This window comes from Oryza sativa, chromosome 12 (assembly GCF_034140825.1).
Source record: "Oryza sativa Japonica Group chromosome 12, ASM3414082v1".
Classification (NCBI taxonomy): domain Eukaryota; kingdom Viridiplantae; phylum Streptophyta; class Magnoliopsida; order Poales; family Poaceae; genus Oryza; species Oryza sativa.
This window is the reverse complement of record NC_089046.1, coordinates 168877-185868: the sequence shown is the minus strand read 5'-3', so window position 1 is coordinate 185868 and position 16992 is coordinate 168877. Positions and strand designations below refer to the sequence as shown.

General features: G+C 43.3%; 2 protein-coding genes and 1 long non-coding RNA gene across 3 annotated transcripts; 1 reads left to right on the top strand and 2 right to left on the bottom strand.

The window, feature by feature from the left end:
- Positions 1-395: 395 nt before the first annotated feature.
- Positions 396-1738, bottom strand: LOC107279733 (uncharacterized). The gene is made up of 3 exons (XR_010738577.1): positions 1488-1738; positions 1208-1400; positions 396-649 (listed from the first exon to the last, which is right to left on the bottom strand). It is a non-coding gene; the product is annotated as an uncharacterized lncRNA (long non-coding RNA).
- Positions 1739-5737: 3999 nt separating this feature from the next.
- LOC9269540 (protein transport protein Sec61 subunit beta) lies at positions 5738-6374 on the top strand. The gene has a single exon (XM_015763287.3). It carries the CDS (start codon positions 5786-5788, stop codon positions 6107-6109), a length of 324 nt encoding a protein of 107 aa, XP_015618773.1. The 5' UTR covers positions 5738-5785; the 3' UTR covers positions 6110-6374.
- Positions 6375-10034: 3660 nt separating this feature from the next.
- Positions 10035-14658, bottom strand: LOC107277411 (uncharacterized). The gene is made up of 3 exons (XM_015764086.3): positions 14375-14658; positions 11683-11903; positions 10035-10632 (listed from the first exon to the last, which is right to left on the bottom strand). Exons 1-3 carry the CDS (start codon positions 14622-14624, stop codon positions 10447-10449), a joined length of 657 nt encoding a protein of 218 aa, XP_015619572.1. The 5' UTR covers positions 14625-14658; the 3' UTR covers positions 10035-10446.
- Between the last annotated feature and the right edge of the window lie 2334 nt (positions 14659-16992).

Sequence of the window (16992 nt, the reverse complement as noted above, 5' to 3'; positions counted from 1 at the left end):
CAATTTTCAACACACGTAGACTTATCTCTAGAATTCCTTCAAAAATATCTCTAGAATTCCTTCTGAAGACCCATCATTTTTGTGAGATTATGCAATACTCCAATATAATCTATGCAGGTAGAGAGATAGTACAGATGAGAATTCCCACAAGATCTCTGATTGGCATACCTTTCTGCTATCTCTCTACCTGTATATTTGCAACACCCAACTAATTAATTACCACTCATCAGACCAGCTGGTAATGGAAATATAGTGTTAGTTTTATTAACCAATTATTGTTCTGCAAATGAAAGCAACAGTGTTTAAAATGCTGAAATTTTGGCATATTGTGTATAAGATTAATTAGAAGCACATCAGATTTAATGGACAGTACTGAAAGCTGTAGCAAAAAGGAATTAGTTTGACAAACCCTTCTCTTTTTAAATGACAATTCCTGCAATAAGAGTTCTCCAATCATAAATAGGCTGGAAGAGAGAGACTAAAGTGAAGAAACAGAGTGCTCCTCAAACCCAAAACTCCTCTAAACTCCCATATATACATTGATATCATTAAGCTTCCTTTCACATTGACTGAAAACAGTAGACCAATTTGGGCTGAAGCATTTTTTCCACTAATAAATCACACGGTCGTTAGCGTCCTCGTGGAACCCCTGCAACATGCATATGAGTTAAACAGACACTTACAGAAAATGCTGAACTCGTGGACCTTTCAATATGATATCATTTCTCTCAAAAAATGCTGAATTGCCAACATTGCTTACAGACATGAAGATGAACCAAGGTATAAACACATAAAAAAGGACTAAATTTATACCACTATGGCTGCGTTCTTTTCTCAGTTCTAGTCCTCGTTTTCCGTTAGCACGCTTTTCAAACTACTAAACGGTGCATTTTTCTGTAAAAAGTTTCTATACGAAAGTTACTTAAAAAAATCATATTAGTCCATTTTTTTAAAAAAGAATAGCAGATACTTAATTAATCATGTGCTAATGGATCGCTCCGTTTTCCGTAATCACTGTTGAACTGAGAAAAGAACGCAGCCTATATATATGTTGATCTGGTGAATGGAGTTCAGTATAATGCACACATTGTTTCTCCCAGAAAGCTCGCCTATCAGCACATCTCCAGCGAGTTGGATGGTGTTTCTAAAGAGCTGAAAAATCTAGATATCAATGCCAATTGCAAGCCATGTGGGAGCAGGCACTAACCTGTGCCACTTTGTGCCAGCAGATCCAACTGCATTGCCCCCCACAAGCATTGATCTCCTAGTAGTGGACTCCTTGCCGACCTTTCATCGAGCACCTTGCACTCATGTATCACACGCTAGTGGAAAACAAAGAATACCGGAAGGCAGAAACAAGTGGGAAGGTAAAAGTGAAGGAGACTAGAGCTTAATCAGACCTGCAATGCAGAGGGCGAGAAGAAGGTTACCGTCCATTCAGGTTCAGTCAACAATGAAGATGGGTGCAAGAGGAGAACAGTAGCAACCTTGAGCAACGGTTGCGACTGTTGTGTCGTCAGTCATGTCCGTCCTCGATGTATCCATGAGGAATGGACTTTGGTGCCGCGGAGGTACCGTTGGCCGGACGACGATGCCGGTGGGTTGCCCGAGGCGGAGACCTTCGCGCCAACGATGCCGACGAAGAGGAGTCGGTCTTCGTGGCGGGGACGACCCATGGCAACACGCAACATGAAGATTCGCTGGGAAGGAGGGGCGGTCTTCGTGGCGGGTTGAACGCACGGTGTAGAGGGCGGCGGCATGGTATTGATGCGCGATATTCCCGGGAAGAAGGTGGGAGAAATGGGAGCCACTGGATTTGAGAGAGATGATTTTCGTCCGTTGGATCTGATGATGATGAATGAAGTATGAAGGATGTAAGAGGTAGTTGATGAATTATAGGGTAGAAGATAGATATTTTTCTAAATTCATTGGTTTAGATGACTCTGTTAGTACCGCAAATCTAAGGTGGATTTGTATTACCCGGAAAAGAGTAGTCGTCAACATCATCTGCTTAGTTATGATGGATTACTACTTGTTTCGTGGGAATGGTTACATTACATGCCCCAACAGGAAGAGGAAAAAAAAAACAGAGAGAGAGATGTGGGCGGGTAGAGGTGGCCAAATGGGCCGGGCCAAACGGGCGGCCCGGGGCACGGCCGAACCTGTAGCAGGCACGGCCCGGCACGGCCTGCTACAGTAACGGGCCGTGCCGGCACGGCACGAGTAGCCGTGCCGTGCTTGGGCCGCTGGCCGAGCCCGCGGGCCGGCACGGCACGGCACGGCTACTGTAGCGGGCCGGCACGGCACGGCACGCCGGCGGCCCGTCAGGCGCGGACAGGGCGGGCGGCGGTCGAATGGGAAGGCGCCACGTGGCACTAACGGCTATTTGACCGTTCAAATTTGAAAATAACCGTTGGGAGGCTAAAAAATTCATAAAAATTTCGAAAAAATTCCAAAAAATCTCAAATTTCGCCCTATAAATAGGGCATGAACCCCAGCCATTTCTCCTCATCCCACACTCCTCATCTTGTGCTCTCAAGTGTTTTAAGTGCTCTCTTTGTTCTCAAGTGTGCATTTTTTTTGATTTTGACAAAATTTGCTCAAATTTTGTCAAAAATCAAAATTAGTTTCGTAGTTCAACAGTTTGATCGCAGAGGTTTGAAGAGCTCGCAGTTGGAAAGATGTAAGTAATATTCAAATTTGTGTATTATTTGTATTGTGTTTGTGAATTCAATAAATATTCGAAAATTTGTTTATGTCGGTTTAAATTTTCAGAATGGATCCGAACTTTCCATACCAGTCGCCGTCGTTCACCTTGGGTGATTTCGACCCCAACTACATGTCGGGGTTTGACGGTACCTCCGGATCGGCTCCAACTCCACCATCTGTGGAGGAGGTACCGGTTCATACGGCTGTCGTTGAGGAGGTACCGGTTCAGGCGGAGACAGCTTCGGAAGGATTTTCCGGAACCGCGAGCGGAAGTGTTTCGACACACACCGGCTCGAAGAGATCGAGAACCTCCGGTGTGTGGCAAAGCTTCGACGAGATAAAGGAAACATGCCCCGACGGAAGGGAGGTATCGAAAGCCCGTTGTAGAATATGTAGGCAAATTTTATCTGCTCGTTCTTCTGGTGGTACAGGTCACCTCAAGCGCCATGCGGAGTCGTGTGCCAAGAAGCAAGGAATACAACTCCGGCAGCAGCAACTTATGGTAAACCCAGACGGTACGGTACACAGTTGGGAGTACGATCCCATGGTTGCTCGGGAATCTCTTGTCCGGTTAATCGCCAGGCAAGATTTACCCCTGAACTTTGGGGAGTCCCCTGCTTTTGAACATTACATTCAGCAATCTCATAACCCTAGGTTTAAAGCTGTGAGTAGGCAAACATCAACTAGAGATTTAGAGAATGTTTATCACAAGGAAGCAACTGCACTTAAGGAACTGTTTAGTACATGTACTTTCTCTGTTAGTGTTACTTCAGATATATGGAGTAGTAGAGCTAGAGAGGATTATCTTAGCGTAGTTGTTCATTTTGTTGATGATGATTGGCAATTACAAAAGAGAGTTTTAGGGCTTAGGTTAATAGATGTCTCACATACAGGAGAAAACATAGCTGAAAGAATTAGGGAAGTAATTAATGAATTTAATCTTGCTGATAAAATATTTGCTGTCACCCTAGATAATGCATCTGCTAATTCTAGGGCTATTGAAATATTGCAACCTTTATTTTGTGTGTATGCTCAATCTTTTCTACTCCATCAGCGTTGTGCATGTCATATAATTAATTTGATTGTTAAGACTGGCATGAAGAGGGTAGGTGACCACATCGATGCTGTTCGTCAAGCAATCGCGTGGTTAACTGCTTCTAACCCGCGGATTGCTGCATGGAAGAGGTTTTGCAATGCGGCCGGTGTGAAAGCTCGTAAGTTTGCCACCGATGCAGAGCATCGGTGGAATGCAACGTATTTAATGTTAAAAGTTGTTTTACCTTATAGTAGTTTACTTTCTGATTTTGTTCAGTCACGTGGTGGCCCAAGAAACAGTGACGGGTCTTCAGTACTGAACGAGCATGTTTGGGCAATTGTCCAAAAATTTTACCAATTTCTAGAAACTTTTTATGATTGTACTCTAACTTTGTCACAAGTTTATTATCCAACTGCTAATATAATTTTGCACAACCTTCTTGAAATTGCTACTTTATTTAAAGAATACGAAAATGATGACGTTCTAACTGAACCTGTCTTTCACATGAAACAAAAATATTTGAAATATTGGAAAAATATACCTATGTTGTATGCTCTTGCTTTTGTTTTAGATCCTAGGTGTAAATTAAGGGGATTGTCTGCTATTTTATCACTTGTTGGAGATACTATAGGTGTAGATTATAGTTCTTTTTATACTGAGGTTAGACGTAAATTATATGAGGTTTTTGGAAGATATGAAGTAAAGTTTCAGGAAGTTCGCCAGCAGAGACCCCCTCCTATCCCCACTACAGGTAAGAAGAAGATACAGTGGGGTAGGATTTGGGGTGGATCGTCTTCAAGTTCAATCCAAGGTGGTGGCAGTTCGTCGGCTACAAGTGGAGACGCCTCTTCGCATGTTGTGGCCGAAGAGTTGTCCGGTTATTTGGACAGCGACGCCATCCACCATGAAGCACAAGATTTCAACGTCCTCGGGTGGTGGAATGACCACAAGATAACATATCTTGTGCTTTCAAAACTAGCACGGGATGTGTTGACGGTGCCCGTGTCGACGGTGTCCTCCGAATCGGCCTTCAGTCTATGCGGCCGAATCATCGAAGACCGGAGGACGACTCTGCGCAGCGACCACGTCGAAATGCTACTAAGCGTTAAAGACTGGGAGCTTGCTCGACAACATGCCCAATACACTGCGGACAACCAAGAATTGGCCGCCCAGTTCGAGCAACTCTACCTGGATCCAGACCAACCCCAGTAGAATTTTGTTAGAAGTAGTTCTGACCTTTGAGCTGTACTCTTTTCTTTGTCATGATTTTCTCATTTTCCCCTATGAGTTTTTACATGACAAAGTTTTTAACGAGGCAGCATGTATCATTGTATCCTGTAATGATATAAACATCAATAAAGGTCATTACTATTTTTAACAAATTCTTTTGCAATATTTTCGCAAGTGTGGATTTATCTTTAAATTATTTCAAAATAATGAATCACAATCTATATTTTTAAATTTTTCAACACAACAAAAAAATACCATTTTTTCTTTTTTTTAACATTAGCAAATCATTACTTTTTTAAAAAACTTTTATTTCCATTTTTTAAATACCATTTTTTCATTTTTTAACATTAGTAAATCATTACTTTTTTTTAAACATTTTATTTCCATTTTTAATTTTTTTTCCTTATACATTTCCTTTGCTTTTTTTTTAAAAAAAAACACTGTGCACTGCAGGCTGGCGGGCTGGCGGCCTGCCTTCACGGGCCGCCGTGCCCCGAACGGCCCGTGGGCCGCGGGCGTGCCGTGCCGGCACGGGCACGGCCCGGCCATCCACGGGCCGTGCTTGGGCCGGCGGCTCGGCACGTGGGCCGGCACGGCACGGCCCGTTTCATCAGCCGTGCCTAACGGGCCGTGCCGAAACGGGCCGTGCCGGAACCGTGCCCGTGCCGGGCCGGGCCGTGCCGCCCGTTTGGACACCTATATGGGCGGGCGGGTGTATGTACAGTACTAGTATATCATGTGAGATCCAAACCCAAGCCCAGAGAGTAGACTATTCGTCGTCTCGTCTCCCTGTCTTCCACCCGAATCGCCATGGCTCGCTCCTCCTCCCAGTCCCAGTCCTCCGTCGGCGCCGCCGCCGGGGCCGCCCGCCCTGCCACCGTTGGCCCCCGCGGCACGGCCGCTGCGGCCGCCGGCATGCGCCGCCGCCGCGCCTCCACCGCCGGCGGCTCCGGGGGCTTCTCCGGTGGCGGCGGGAGCAACATGCTGCGATTCTACACCGACGAGGCGCCCGGCCTCCGCCTCTCGCCCACCATGGTGCTCGTCATGTCGCTCTGCTTCATAGGCTTCGTCACTGCCCTCCACGTCTTCGGCAAGCTCTACCGCTCCCGCACCGCCGCCTCCGCCTCCGCCTGATCCATCCCCCTTTCTCTTGTTCCCCTACTTTCTCTCTCATCAGATCAGATCGGATCGGATCGGATCGGATCAGATGACATGTTTTTTTTTGTGTATGAAGAAAGACAAACCTAAGCTTAGTGGAGTAGTAGGGATATGGATCTGCTTGCTGAGTTCTTGCTAGATCTGCCAACCAATTGTACCCTACCCTAGTTCAACTTTACTCTTGTTTACCTTGTTTCAGACGAACAATTGTGGCTAATTACTCCTACTTGTGCTTGCAAAATGTGCCTCTTGGGAATTTTGATTGTTACAGTGTAGTTACTGTTACTGAAGATGCTTCTCAATTCTACTACTACTCCTCTTGCAACCTCATCTATTGCTGCTAGTACATCTGAATGCTAATTTGTAGTAATTCACAAGTTGTGTTATCTATCTTAATGCATGTTTGGATAGAGTTCTTTTCCACTAATCCTTATGGTTCCATTCAAATTTGAACTGATTTGTGAAGCAATATACCCTAGTGCAAGTTTATGGTTCCCTTACTGTTTCTTCTTACCTTCTTTCAAACATTTGTTGCTAATTAATTACTTGGGCTCGCAAAATTTGTCTCTTTGGGATTGATTGCTAGTGTTACTACACTTTTCTTCTTGAGGATGCTTCTCAATTCTACCACTACTTTCATTGATGAGTGCATCTTACTAGCTCATCTTACATTTATTATTACTTACTGCATCTGTATGCTATTAGGTTGCATCATTTAATTGAGTAATTGGGTGTCCCTATCTTCTGATTGGCTTCATAATAATTCTAGAGAAATCCCCTATCTCATAATTGTACATCAGGCTTTGCTCTTGTACTAGAGTTCTTCCTCTATCTACGATTGTATAACCTATATACTCTATCTTGCAGTTTACTTCTTTTCACCTATTGTTGTAATGATTTAGAAATTGTAGCCAGGCTGCTGTTCTTTCATCTAATAACTGCATGCTGATCATATCAACATGCATATGGTCTAACTACAAGTTAAAACCGAGAAGACCAGGTATTCCTTCCTTGTCACATGACCATAAACCTGGCTAATAGCTTATATGAATGAATCATTTAGAGGATGGTGCTGAAGTATTTGTGCTCCATGTATTTTTTGGTTGAGCATTCACAATGCTTTGTGTAGGAGCTTTAGTATTTAGTAGCTATTCTGTGATGCAATAATCGTCTGTACTATATTTTTACCTTAGAATAATAGTTGATCTACAAGCATCATCGTATCTAATTGCTACCTGAGTTATTCACATGTTGTTGTCTATCTTAAGGCATATATTTGGATAGAGTTTTTATCTAGTAATCCTTATGGTTTCATTCAAATATGAAATGGGCAACCTGCCATGGTGCATTCACATATTTGGAATGAGGTGGTTTGTATTTTAATTAACCTCTAAAAATTCCCCTCATGCTTACTGTTTTTATCTCAGTACGAGGGGACGATAATGTGTGCACAATTCCAGTAGGCAATTCACTGCTCTGTACACTTGTTTGTATAAATGTGCTTTAATTAACCTCTAAAAATTCCCCTCATGCTTACTGTTTTTATCTCAGTACGAGGGGACGATAATGTGTGCACAATTCCAGTAGGCAATTCACTGCTCTGTACACTTGTTTGTATAAATGTGCTTTAATTAACCTCTAAAAGTTCCCCTCATACTTACTGTTTTTATCTCAGTATGAGGGGATGATATTTGATTTTGCGAAAGGAAAAAGTACGAATTACCCCCCTGAACTATCGCCGTCGGCTGAATTTTCCCTCTAAACCCAAAAACCAGACGTCACTCACCCTAAACTTTTAATACCGGACGAATTACCCCCCCCCCCCGACCCAATCCGGAGCAGTTTTGTCCTACGTGGCGTATACGTGGCAACCTAGTCAGCATTTCTTTTTTTTTAAACATGGTTGGGCCTACTTGTCATTGTCTCTCACCTCCTTTTCCTCTTCCCCTCCTACCCCTCTCTCTGTCTCTCTCTCGTGTCGTCAGGCGAGCGGTGGGCGGTGGCTCGTCATCAGGAGCGGCCGCGCGGCCGGTCGGCGCACACGGCGGCGGACAAGTGTGGGCGGCGGGTGCACGAGGGCGGGCGGTGGACAGCGGGCGCACGAGGGCGGGCGGTGGGTGGTCGGCACGCGAGCGGCGGCGGCGGCGGTGGGCGCGCGAGGGCGGGCGATGGGCGGTTGGCACGCGAGCGGCGACAGCGGGCACGGCTGGGTGGCGAGCCGCTGGCGGCGACACCATCTCCTCGCCGCAGCCGTTCCTCCCCTTCCCTCTTCACTCTCTCTCTCTCTCACGGGGCTTGTAGGGGCGGGAGGTGGGTTGCGGCGCGAGCGGCGGCGGCGGGCGCGGCTGGGTGGCGAGTCGCTGGCAGCGACGCCAACTCCTCGCCGTAGCCGCTCCTCCCCTTCCCTTCCCTTACTTTCTCTAGGTCCGGCGGCGGCGGCGGCAGAGGAGCCGTCGAGTGGCAGGGCAGACAGGGAAAGCGGCGACGGCGGTGGTGGCGGCGGCATAAGTGACGGTGGCGGTCCCTCCCCGCCGTCGCCTGGAGCGCCACCCGCCGCCGACCAGGGCCACCCAGCCGCGCCCGTTGCCGCTCGCTGCCAACTAGTGTTGTGCCCACAGTCGGCCGGAGACGCGCCCGCCGCCGCTCGCCCAGCCGCGCCCGTAGCCGAGTGGAGGCACCCCTCCACGCCCGTCGCCGCTCGTCGCTCGCCGCCGACCAGTTGGCCCTCCCTGCTGCACCCATCGCCGACCGGAACCGCGCCCGCCGCCGCTTGCCCCACCGCGCACGTTGTCGACCGGAGCCAACCAGCCGCACTCGTTCGTCGTGGCGCGCGCCCGCCGCCCGCGCTCGCGCGCCGCCGTGCGCGGCCGCCCACCTCCCAGTCTCGCGCGTCCACCGCCCGCCCTCGCACGCCCGCCGCCGTGTGCGCCGACCGGCCGCACGGCCGCTCCTGACGACGAGCCACCGCCCACCGCTCTCCTAACGACACGAGAGGGAGAGGGGTAGGAGGGGAAGAGGAAAACGAGGTGAGAGAATGACAAGCAGGCCCCACCGTGTTTAAAAAAAGAAATGCTGACTGGGTTGCCACGTGTGCGCCACGTAGGACAAAACTGCTCCGGATTGGGTCGAGGGGGGTAATTCGTCCGGTATTAAAAGTTTAGGGTGAGTGATGTCTGATTTTTTGGTTCAGAGGGAACTTCGGCCGACGACGATAGTTTAGGGGGGTAATTCATATTTTTTCCTTTGCGAAATAGTGGAACTTGAAGATGAAGGCTTGATATAATGTCAAGATTGATATTTGACGATAACAAGGGTGGGCATGTCATGTCCCTTCCAGTCCCAGATGCTTGTGGGGAAAATATCTTGTTCATTTTGCATCTTGCTGATTGCATCCATCCATATGTTAATTGGTGTTAATGAATTGAACCGGTTGCTTCTTGGTCGGGATTGGATTAGCTGCAGCCTGCAGGCCTGCATGTGTATGCAACGATGTATGTATGTGGTTGCTTCCATTACTTGACGCTATATATGTAAGGGTGTTGCGGTCTGAATAAGGGTAAGAGATGGTGATGTGAGAGATGCAAATTGAAGTGATTGGATGACATTGGATTTGGCGGTGGAACGGAACGGATGATTCCTCTTCGATCTGTTGTTTGATTCAACGTAGCTGCTGGCTAACTATACGTGTTTGGTTAATAAACTGCTGCTGCGCTTCATGTACGTTCAGTGAAGTGAATAGGCAGCTAACCTTCATTAAGAAAACAGCAGAAAGTTAAAAAGGTTGGATTCTGACATTGAAGCATATATATGTTACATGGTACTAGTCCTGAACACGGCTGGGGTTGAGCAGACCATGACGCCAAAAACACAATTACGCAAGCATATGCAGCCGAGCTGTACGTTAACTCAAAAATCAAAACAAGCTAAAGTGATTAGTATGGATCAAGGCATGCCCGAGAGCATTTGCCTCAAGGTCGCGTGGAGCGACCAACAAACAGTAGCTTCCACCTTACAAAACCCAAGGTCCCATACAAGACTAGTACTCCCGGCACGGCGAGGCTTGAAAACAGCACTGCCTCTTGCAACGACGACATTGAGGTTGTGCGACGACGCCTTGAAAGCTCAATGCCACCATCGTAGCTGTTAATAGGCATTCTTCCATCTCCAGAATCAAGCAGCACAAAATCCCCTCCCTCTACGCTGCCCGTACGACAAACGACCAACCCTCGTATATGATCTGGCCATGACCCCTCTCTAACTTGGATACTCACCATTGTGGCCTCAACTGCTCTACAAGTCCAGCACATGTCAACTCAAGCTCCCCATGTTTGCTGGACAAACATCTGCGGAGCATGCACAGTGTGGTGCATAAAGACCCTTAGGCTCAACACCTTATCCTCAGCCTCTGTTTTTCCTTTTACCTTTAGTTCAACTTCAAACGTTACTGGATCAATTACCACAACTGCACGAGATGGGCCTGTTAACAGCAGGTGTGAATCCTGCAGGCATCACAACCAATTGATTATTACTAAAACTTGGTTCCCTCCGTATAATAAGGATCCAGTATGCAACCAATCCATGCAGTTATTTCCTACGAGCCCATGTTAAAGACGGTCCATCACAAAACTTCTATTTCCATAGACAAGGTAAATGCAATAGCTTTGCTACCAATAAAAGAAAGTATGCCATAATATTGCCTAAAATAAACAAACCTAATTTATGTTTTGCATGCAATATGCTATTCATTTATTTGCAACAGTGAGTGCTCATCTTGGTTATACATGTGGCAATACTGCTATGTTTGGCTGTTGATAATATTAACTATCATCACAGGTTGATTTATAGAAAACTGTGGTAGGAAGAGTTGACACAGCAGATTCAATGCCAACACCACGAGTGGATTATTTCAAAAGGAGTATAGGTATAGGTCATAGTGGTGCCAATTCTATCAACTCACAGTGTGTTTAGTTCGCGAAAAGAAAATTTTTAGGTGTCACATTGGACGTTTGACCGGATGTCGGAAGGGGTTCGGACATGAATGACAAAACTAATTTCATAACTCGCCTAGAAACCGCGAGACGAATTTATTAAGCCTAATTAATCCGTCATTAGCACATGTGGGTTACTGTAGCACTTATGGCTAATCATGGATTAATTAGGCTCACAAGATTCGTCTCGCGATTTCCGTGCAAACCGTGCAATTAGTTTTTTTTATCTATATTTAATGCTCCATGCATATATCCAAAGATTCGATGTGACGTTTTTGGGAAAAAAAATTTGGGAACTAAACAAATCCTCAGTTTTTAGTTTTTACCAATGAATTATGTGAAAAAAGAGTGGTAAGGAAAAAAAATTGCAAACATGCCTTCAATTGACAGTTTAGGTGCAGCCAGCCTATGAATGCACTAATAACTCCAAAAAGACAACATATTTATACAAACAAGTGTACAGAACAGTAGTAATCTACTAGTATGATAGGTTGAGCACTTCAAGCTGCAAAAGAAAAATGAGAAAACAATAAAGGTATAAGGAAATTACAAGATAGATACCTGTGGAGTGAGAATTTGACAATTATCCCTTGTGCACCTGAAAAGAAGGTTGCGCCTTTGATCTACAGAGTCCCTGGTGGCAACCAAGCCATACACATGCAGCGGCCAGTCAAGACCACCTTTTGCTTCTTTCACTTGGAGAGAGAAGATCTGCAAGGTATCACCACAGCAAGCATATCTTGGGATAGGTCCCTCCGTATAGCGCATGGGACATACGGTTGCTGCAGTCAAGTAGCAGTAATATTTATTATCAAATAATAGCATTGTGGATGCTATTGTTGTGTCCCATTTTTGACTCAAAAATCCAAGTTTTAGTTAAATGATTGATGTGACAATGTGGATAAGCACATATATGGAGTACTAGACATTAACCTTGATGAGAATGAGGAGTAAGATGAACAACATATCAAGACTGCTCTGAGCTCAATCCCAACATACCATCTCACAGTTCTACGTACAAAAATGGTTGATCAAGAAAATTGACAGAATTAGGAGAGCCTTTTTGTGGAAAGGGTAAGACCCAGAAAATATCACCCCTGGACACAGTTTGGTAAATTGGGCGACTGTATGCCAGCCAAACCAAGAAATTTGGGTGGACCCATTTTTGGAGCTGCAGGAGTTCGCCAGGGCCCTTCGCCAAATGGAGGTTCCTTGTGATACAATCAACAAAGAACCTTTTGCGGCGGCAGCTACCATCACGTTGGGTGACGGGAGTAAAGCTACCTTCTGGAACGATAATTGGATGAGTAAATTTCATAAAACCACATATACTTTGCATGATCTATTTAAGAGCTTGTTTCATAAAACTACAAATTCAATATATTCATTTATCACAAAACTACATGCACTTTGCACAATATTTCACAAAACTACATATTTAAGAATTTATTTCACAAAACTACAGATTTAATATATTCATTTATCACAAAACTACAAGTTTAGTGTCTTCATTATCACAAAACTACAGGTATTAGCATTGTCAAAATATGTAGTTTTGTAATAATGGAGACACTAAATCCGTAGTTTTATGATAAATGAAGACACTAAATGTGTAGTTCTGTGATAAACGAATACAATAAATCTATAGTTTTGTGAAACAAGTTCTTAAATATATAGTTTTATGATAGATTATACAAAGTACCTGTAGTTTTGTGATAAACAGAGACATTAAATCTGTAGTTTTGTGAAACAAGCTCTTAAATATGTAGTTTTGTGATAAATTGTGCAAAATACCTGTAGTTTTATGAAATTTACTTGGATTCAGAATGGGAGAAAAAAGGATCTGGTGCCAGGTCTGTTCAAACTAGCAAAGAGAACAAACAACTCTATTCTAGTTGAAATATCTGACAACAGATTTCCTGCTAAGGCCCCTAACAACAATTGAAGAAATCAATGAACTAGTTTGGATTGCAGATCTATTAGCTGGGGTTAAACTGCAGCCAGGGATAAAAAATGACATCATATATGGCAAAAAGCGCGTATCTTGCACAATTCACTGGAAGTGTGTCATACTCAAATTTTACCAGCCTCTGGAAAGCAAACAACGAACCAAAGCACCAATTATTTGGTTGGCTATTGTTACACCACAAGGTACTAGCAACCAAAAATTTGCTTAAAAGACATTGGCCATGTAATGAGATTTGTACTCTCTGCACTAAAGCTTTTTCGAGGACACCAATCATCTTGCTAAGGAATATTCCTTCACGACCAAAGTGTAGGAAATGATTCGCTAAAAACTACAGATCACAGCAATGAACTCAACCTACACTTGTCTATCAGATTGGTGGAACAAGTCAAGTGCAATGACACCATGTGAAAACAGAAAGGGAGTATTGGGAGCTTTGCTTGTTACGTGGTGGAATATCCGGCTTGAAAGAAACATGAGGGTCTTCCAGGACCAACCCAAGAACAAGGTGGTTTTCTTGGTGATACAAGACGTAAACGAGCTACCCTTAGCGTTTAGTGCTGATACCCTCTAATGCGGATTTTGATATGCAAGTTGCTATTCTTGGCGCTGTAGATATCCTATTTAGTATGTACTAAACTAGACTCTATTTGTTGCTTCTTCTAATGTATTTAGCTAGCAGATCTCCTGCCTGCTACTTTGAAAAAAAAAAAAGAAGATAAACAAACATACAAAATTAGGGATTATTGCTCCAATAAGTAGGGAATCAGCAACTAATTGATATTCCACTTTAATTCTGTCAGAATTCATTGTGCTAGATGAAGGGGAAAAAAAAGACAAATTGGCTCAGATTATTTAACATGCTTTTGCGGCCCAATATATATATGAAACATAATTAGTTGGCACCACGTCAGATAATCTATCGGATCTGGTTCAAATTTAATCTTTCTAGTATCCTGTTGTGATTAACAGGATTTGTACTGTGATGGTTTATAGAGTGTAATTAGGAAAACCTAGCACTTGTTTCACATGCTAAATGTGTTGCATATATAGTTGAGGACACACAAACACAGGTATTTAGCCTGGCAATCTCTTAACCCAAAATAAAACAAGACACTTGGAACAACCAGAATTGGAGCACAAATAGATAGTGGTATATACTCCAGTATATAATGGTGATACGAAACATGATAGATAGATTCGCAGAAATAATCTTGATTGCGTTGAAGTAAAGAAAGAAACGGAAGCAGAATAAAACGGCGGGGCGGAGGAGGATTTATTACTTACTGGTGTCGTTGAAGGAATAGCGAGGGGTAAAGCGATGTTCCCAGCTGACACGGAAGTCTCGCGCCGTTATCAGCTCGGCCAACTCCTCATCTTCCACCTCCTCTTCATCTTCCAACTCCAACTCCAACTCCACTAGACGCTGCTCCTCCGAAATAATCTTGCCGCTCATCATCTTCAACTTTTCCCCCATGGGGTCATAGGACGACTGCTCCTCCCCATCCACCAAAGGAAGCTTCATGCTGCTCACCATCTTTCTCACCGACTCCAATTTTTCCCCCTCCGCCGCCCGTTCGTAGGGCTAGCTCTATAATTTCAAGGGCCCTACGTGAACTCGGTGACATAGGCCCTTAAGGTTAAATATTTTTTATTTGTAATATGTAACTGTGGTCTAATCTCTAAAGTGACAAAAACAATATTACTAACATAGTAAATAATAAATCAACTAGTTGTAAATTGTTATATAATATTTTATTCTTGATAAACAATGTTGATAGTATATTAGACAATAAAAAAACCACAGAAATAAAGTAGTCTGAATAACTTATATAAATAGAAATTGAAGACAACAAGATCCGATGTGTATTGTAAAAAAGAACTTCTAGTTCTCTTTCTTTGCAAATCAATAAAGTTCTTTAGTTTCTTTAGCAAATTAATCGACAAATGCTTGTCAAGTAATATTGTACTAACACCTAAAATAGTGGACTTGCCATGTAAGTAAATCAAAAGAAGAAGAAAATCATAACCTAAATTTTGGAGTAAATAGATTATAGATGCAGTGAGCCTTTTTTGCAAACAAGATCAAGAAGCGGAGACTACCTGGCTGCTGGTTTTGCACTTATGCTTGACTTGTCTTCTCTCGTCGTCTCGCTGCAAAGAGAAGGGACAGATCGAGGGTTGCGGCCGTCGCGGTCAGGGAGAAAAGAGAGAGCGCCAGGACCCACAAACCGCCACATCGCGCGTTGCCCTCGATCTCAATACTCGATTCCTGCCAAGTGACTGGGCCTGTTGGGTTGGAGGTGGTGATGGCCCCCCCTCCACTCTGGCCTTAGGCGGTCGCACAACTCGCCTAGGCCCAGGGCCAGCCCGGCGCCACAGATTAGGGCTCCTCCCCCTCCTAATTCTTTTTATTTTTATTAATATACATTCCGAAAAATATTTCTAAAAATTGAACCAACGATTGTTTTGCCACGCCAGCTATGCGTGACGTGACAAAGTGATTTAGTCACGATCTGGTGTGGCCAAAAGGTTCAGATTTGCAAATACTTTTCGGAAAAATAAAATTAAAAAAATAAAAAGGTCTGAAAAAAACTATCCGAACTGAGATTCTCTGCCTTCAAAGACACCGTGTCTATGTCACGGACAAGCGGGTCCATGGTTTATCGGGTCCACACATCTTCGAAGGTAGAGGAGCCTGATCTCTCTCCCCTCCCAATCCGGTCCCACCCCTTCTTATGATTTGGAGTACTCTGCAGAAAGTAGGTTGTACAAGTTTCATTAAAAAAAACTTCCTTTAGTGATTTCCCACTCATATATTCCGAACTGCTTCAGATTTTAAACTAAATTGTTTTCTAATTTTCTTTCATAAACAAATAAAAAGATTGCACGTCAGTAATTAGAAGAAATAGAGTATTTTTGTTACACAACGTAACCAACCTAAGACCGGTCGTTGCCGGTTACAAGGAAATGATTTTGAACGGTATATAATAAATAGCTTAGATACATGCCAAATCAGCTGGTTAATTTGCTATGCTAGCTATGCACGATATAATAGTAGAAAAATTTATACGATCTCTCATTTTTCAACTTCTATTCCCTTGTTTTCTTGTTTTCTGTATGATAACCGGTGTTTTCTTAAAAAAAAAATTATAAGAAATTTGTTTTTAAAAAGTTATATTAATATTTTTTAAAATGTTTATATCTAATACTTAATTAATCTATGCTAATGAGCTATTTCTTTTTGCGTGCAAGGTCCTAATTGCATCTTCCGTACACACCCAAAATATTTTCTCAACGAATACGAGTATTTCACGTAAATTACGAGAATTTCACGTAAATTTATCTTCTCTTATATATTTTTTCCTTTGAAATCTATTTTTTTTAAATAACAAGTTGTTACAAAATCAGGAGCTCTGTGTGCCGGTATCAATTAAAGATCCTTTCGAGAACTATTTTATTTTTTAAAAAAAACTTAAGGTGTTTAGAACATACTTAACCATTACAGTCACAAAATTTAAAAAATAGTAGGTCTCACAAATAAAACGCGCTTGGCGTTTCAGTATTATTTGATTTTACCAAGGAAATGCATGCCGTATGTTACTCAAATATAAGCCGTCCTCTACCATATTACTTCCTACTTCCTCCGTTTCATAATGTAAGTCATTCTAGTATTTTTCACATTTATATTGATGTTAATGAATTTAGACATATATATCTATTAGATTTATTAATATTAATATGAATGTGGAAAATACTAGAATGACTTACATTGTGAAACGGAGGGAGTACATAACATGATTGCACTACCGTATTTCTTCTATTGTTCATACTCATTACTTATTTTCAAGTTTAGCTAATAGATAAAAATCTAGCATCTATATCCACGAGAACAAACAAAGGAT

What these genes read in the sequence shown, in the direction of transcription:
- LOC9269540 (XM_015763287.3), top strand. Translation starts at nt 5,786, where the DNA reads ATGGCTCGCTCCTCCTCCCAGTCCCAGTCCTCCGTCGGCGCCGCCGCC.
- LOC107277411 (XM_015764086.3), bottom strand. Translation starts at nt 14,624, where the DNA reads ATGGTGAGCAGCATGAAGCTTCCTTTGGTGGATGGGGAGGAGCAGTCG. An exon ending in CTATTCCTTCAACGACACCA is followed by an intron (nt 11,904 to 14,374) that starts GTAAGTAATAAA and finishes ACTTGACTGCAG; the next exon opens with CAACCGTATGTCCCATGCGC. An exon ending in GTCAAATTCTCACTCCACAG is followed by an intron (nt 10,633 to 11,682) that starts GTATCTATCTTG and finishes TGATGCCTGCAG; the next exon opens with GATTCACACCTGCTGTTAAC.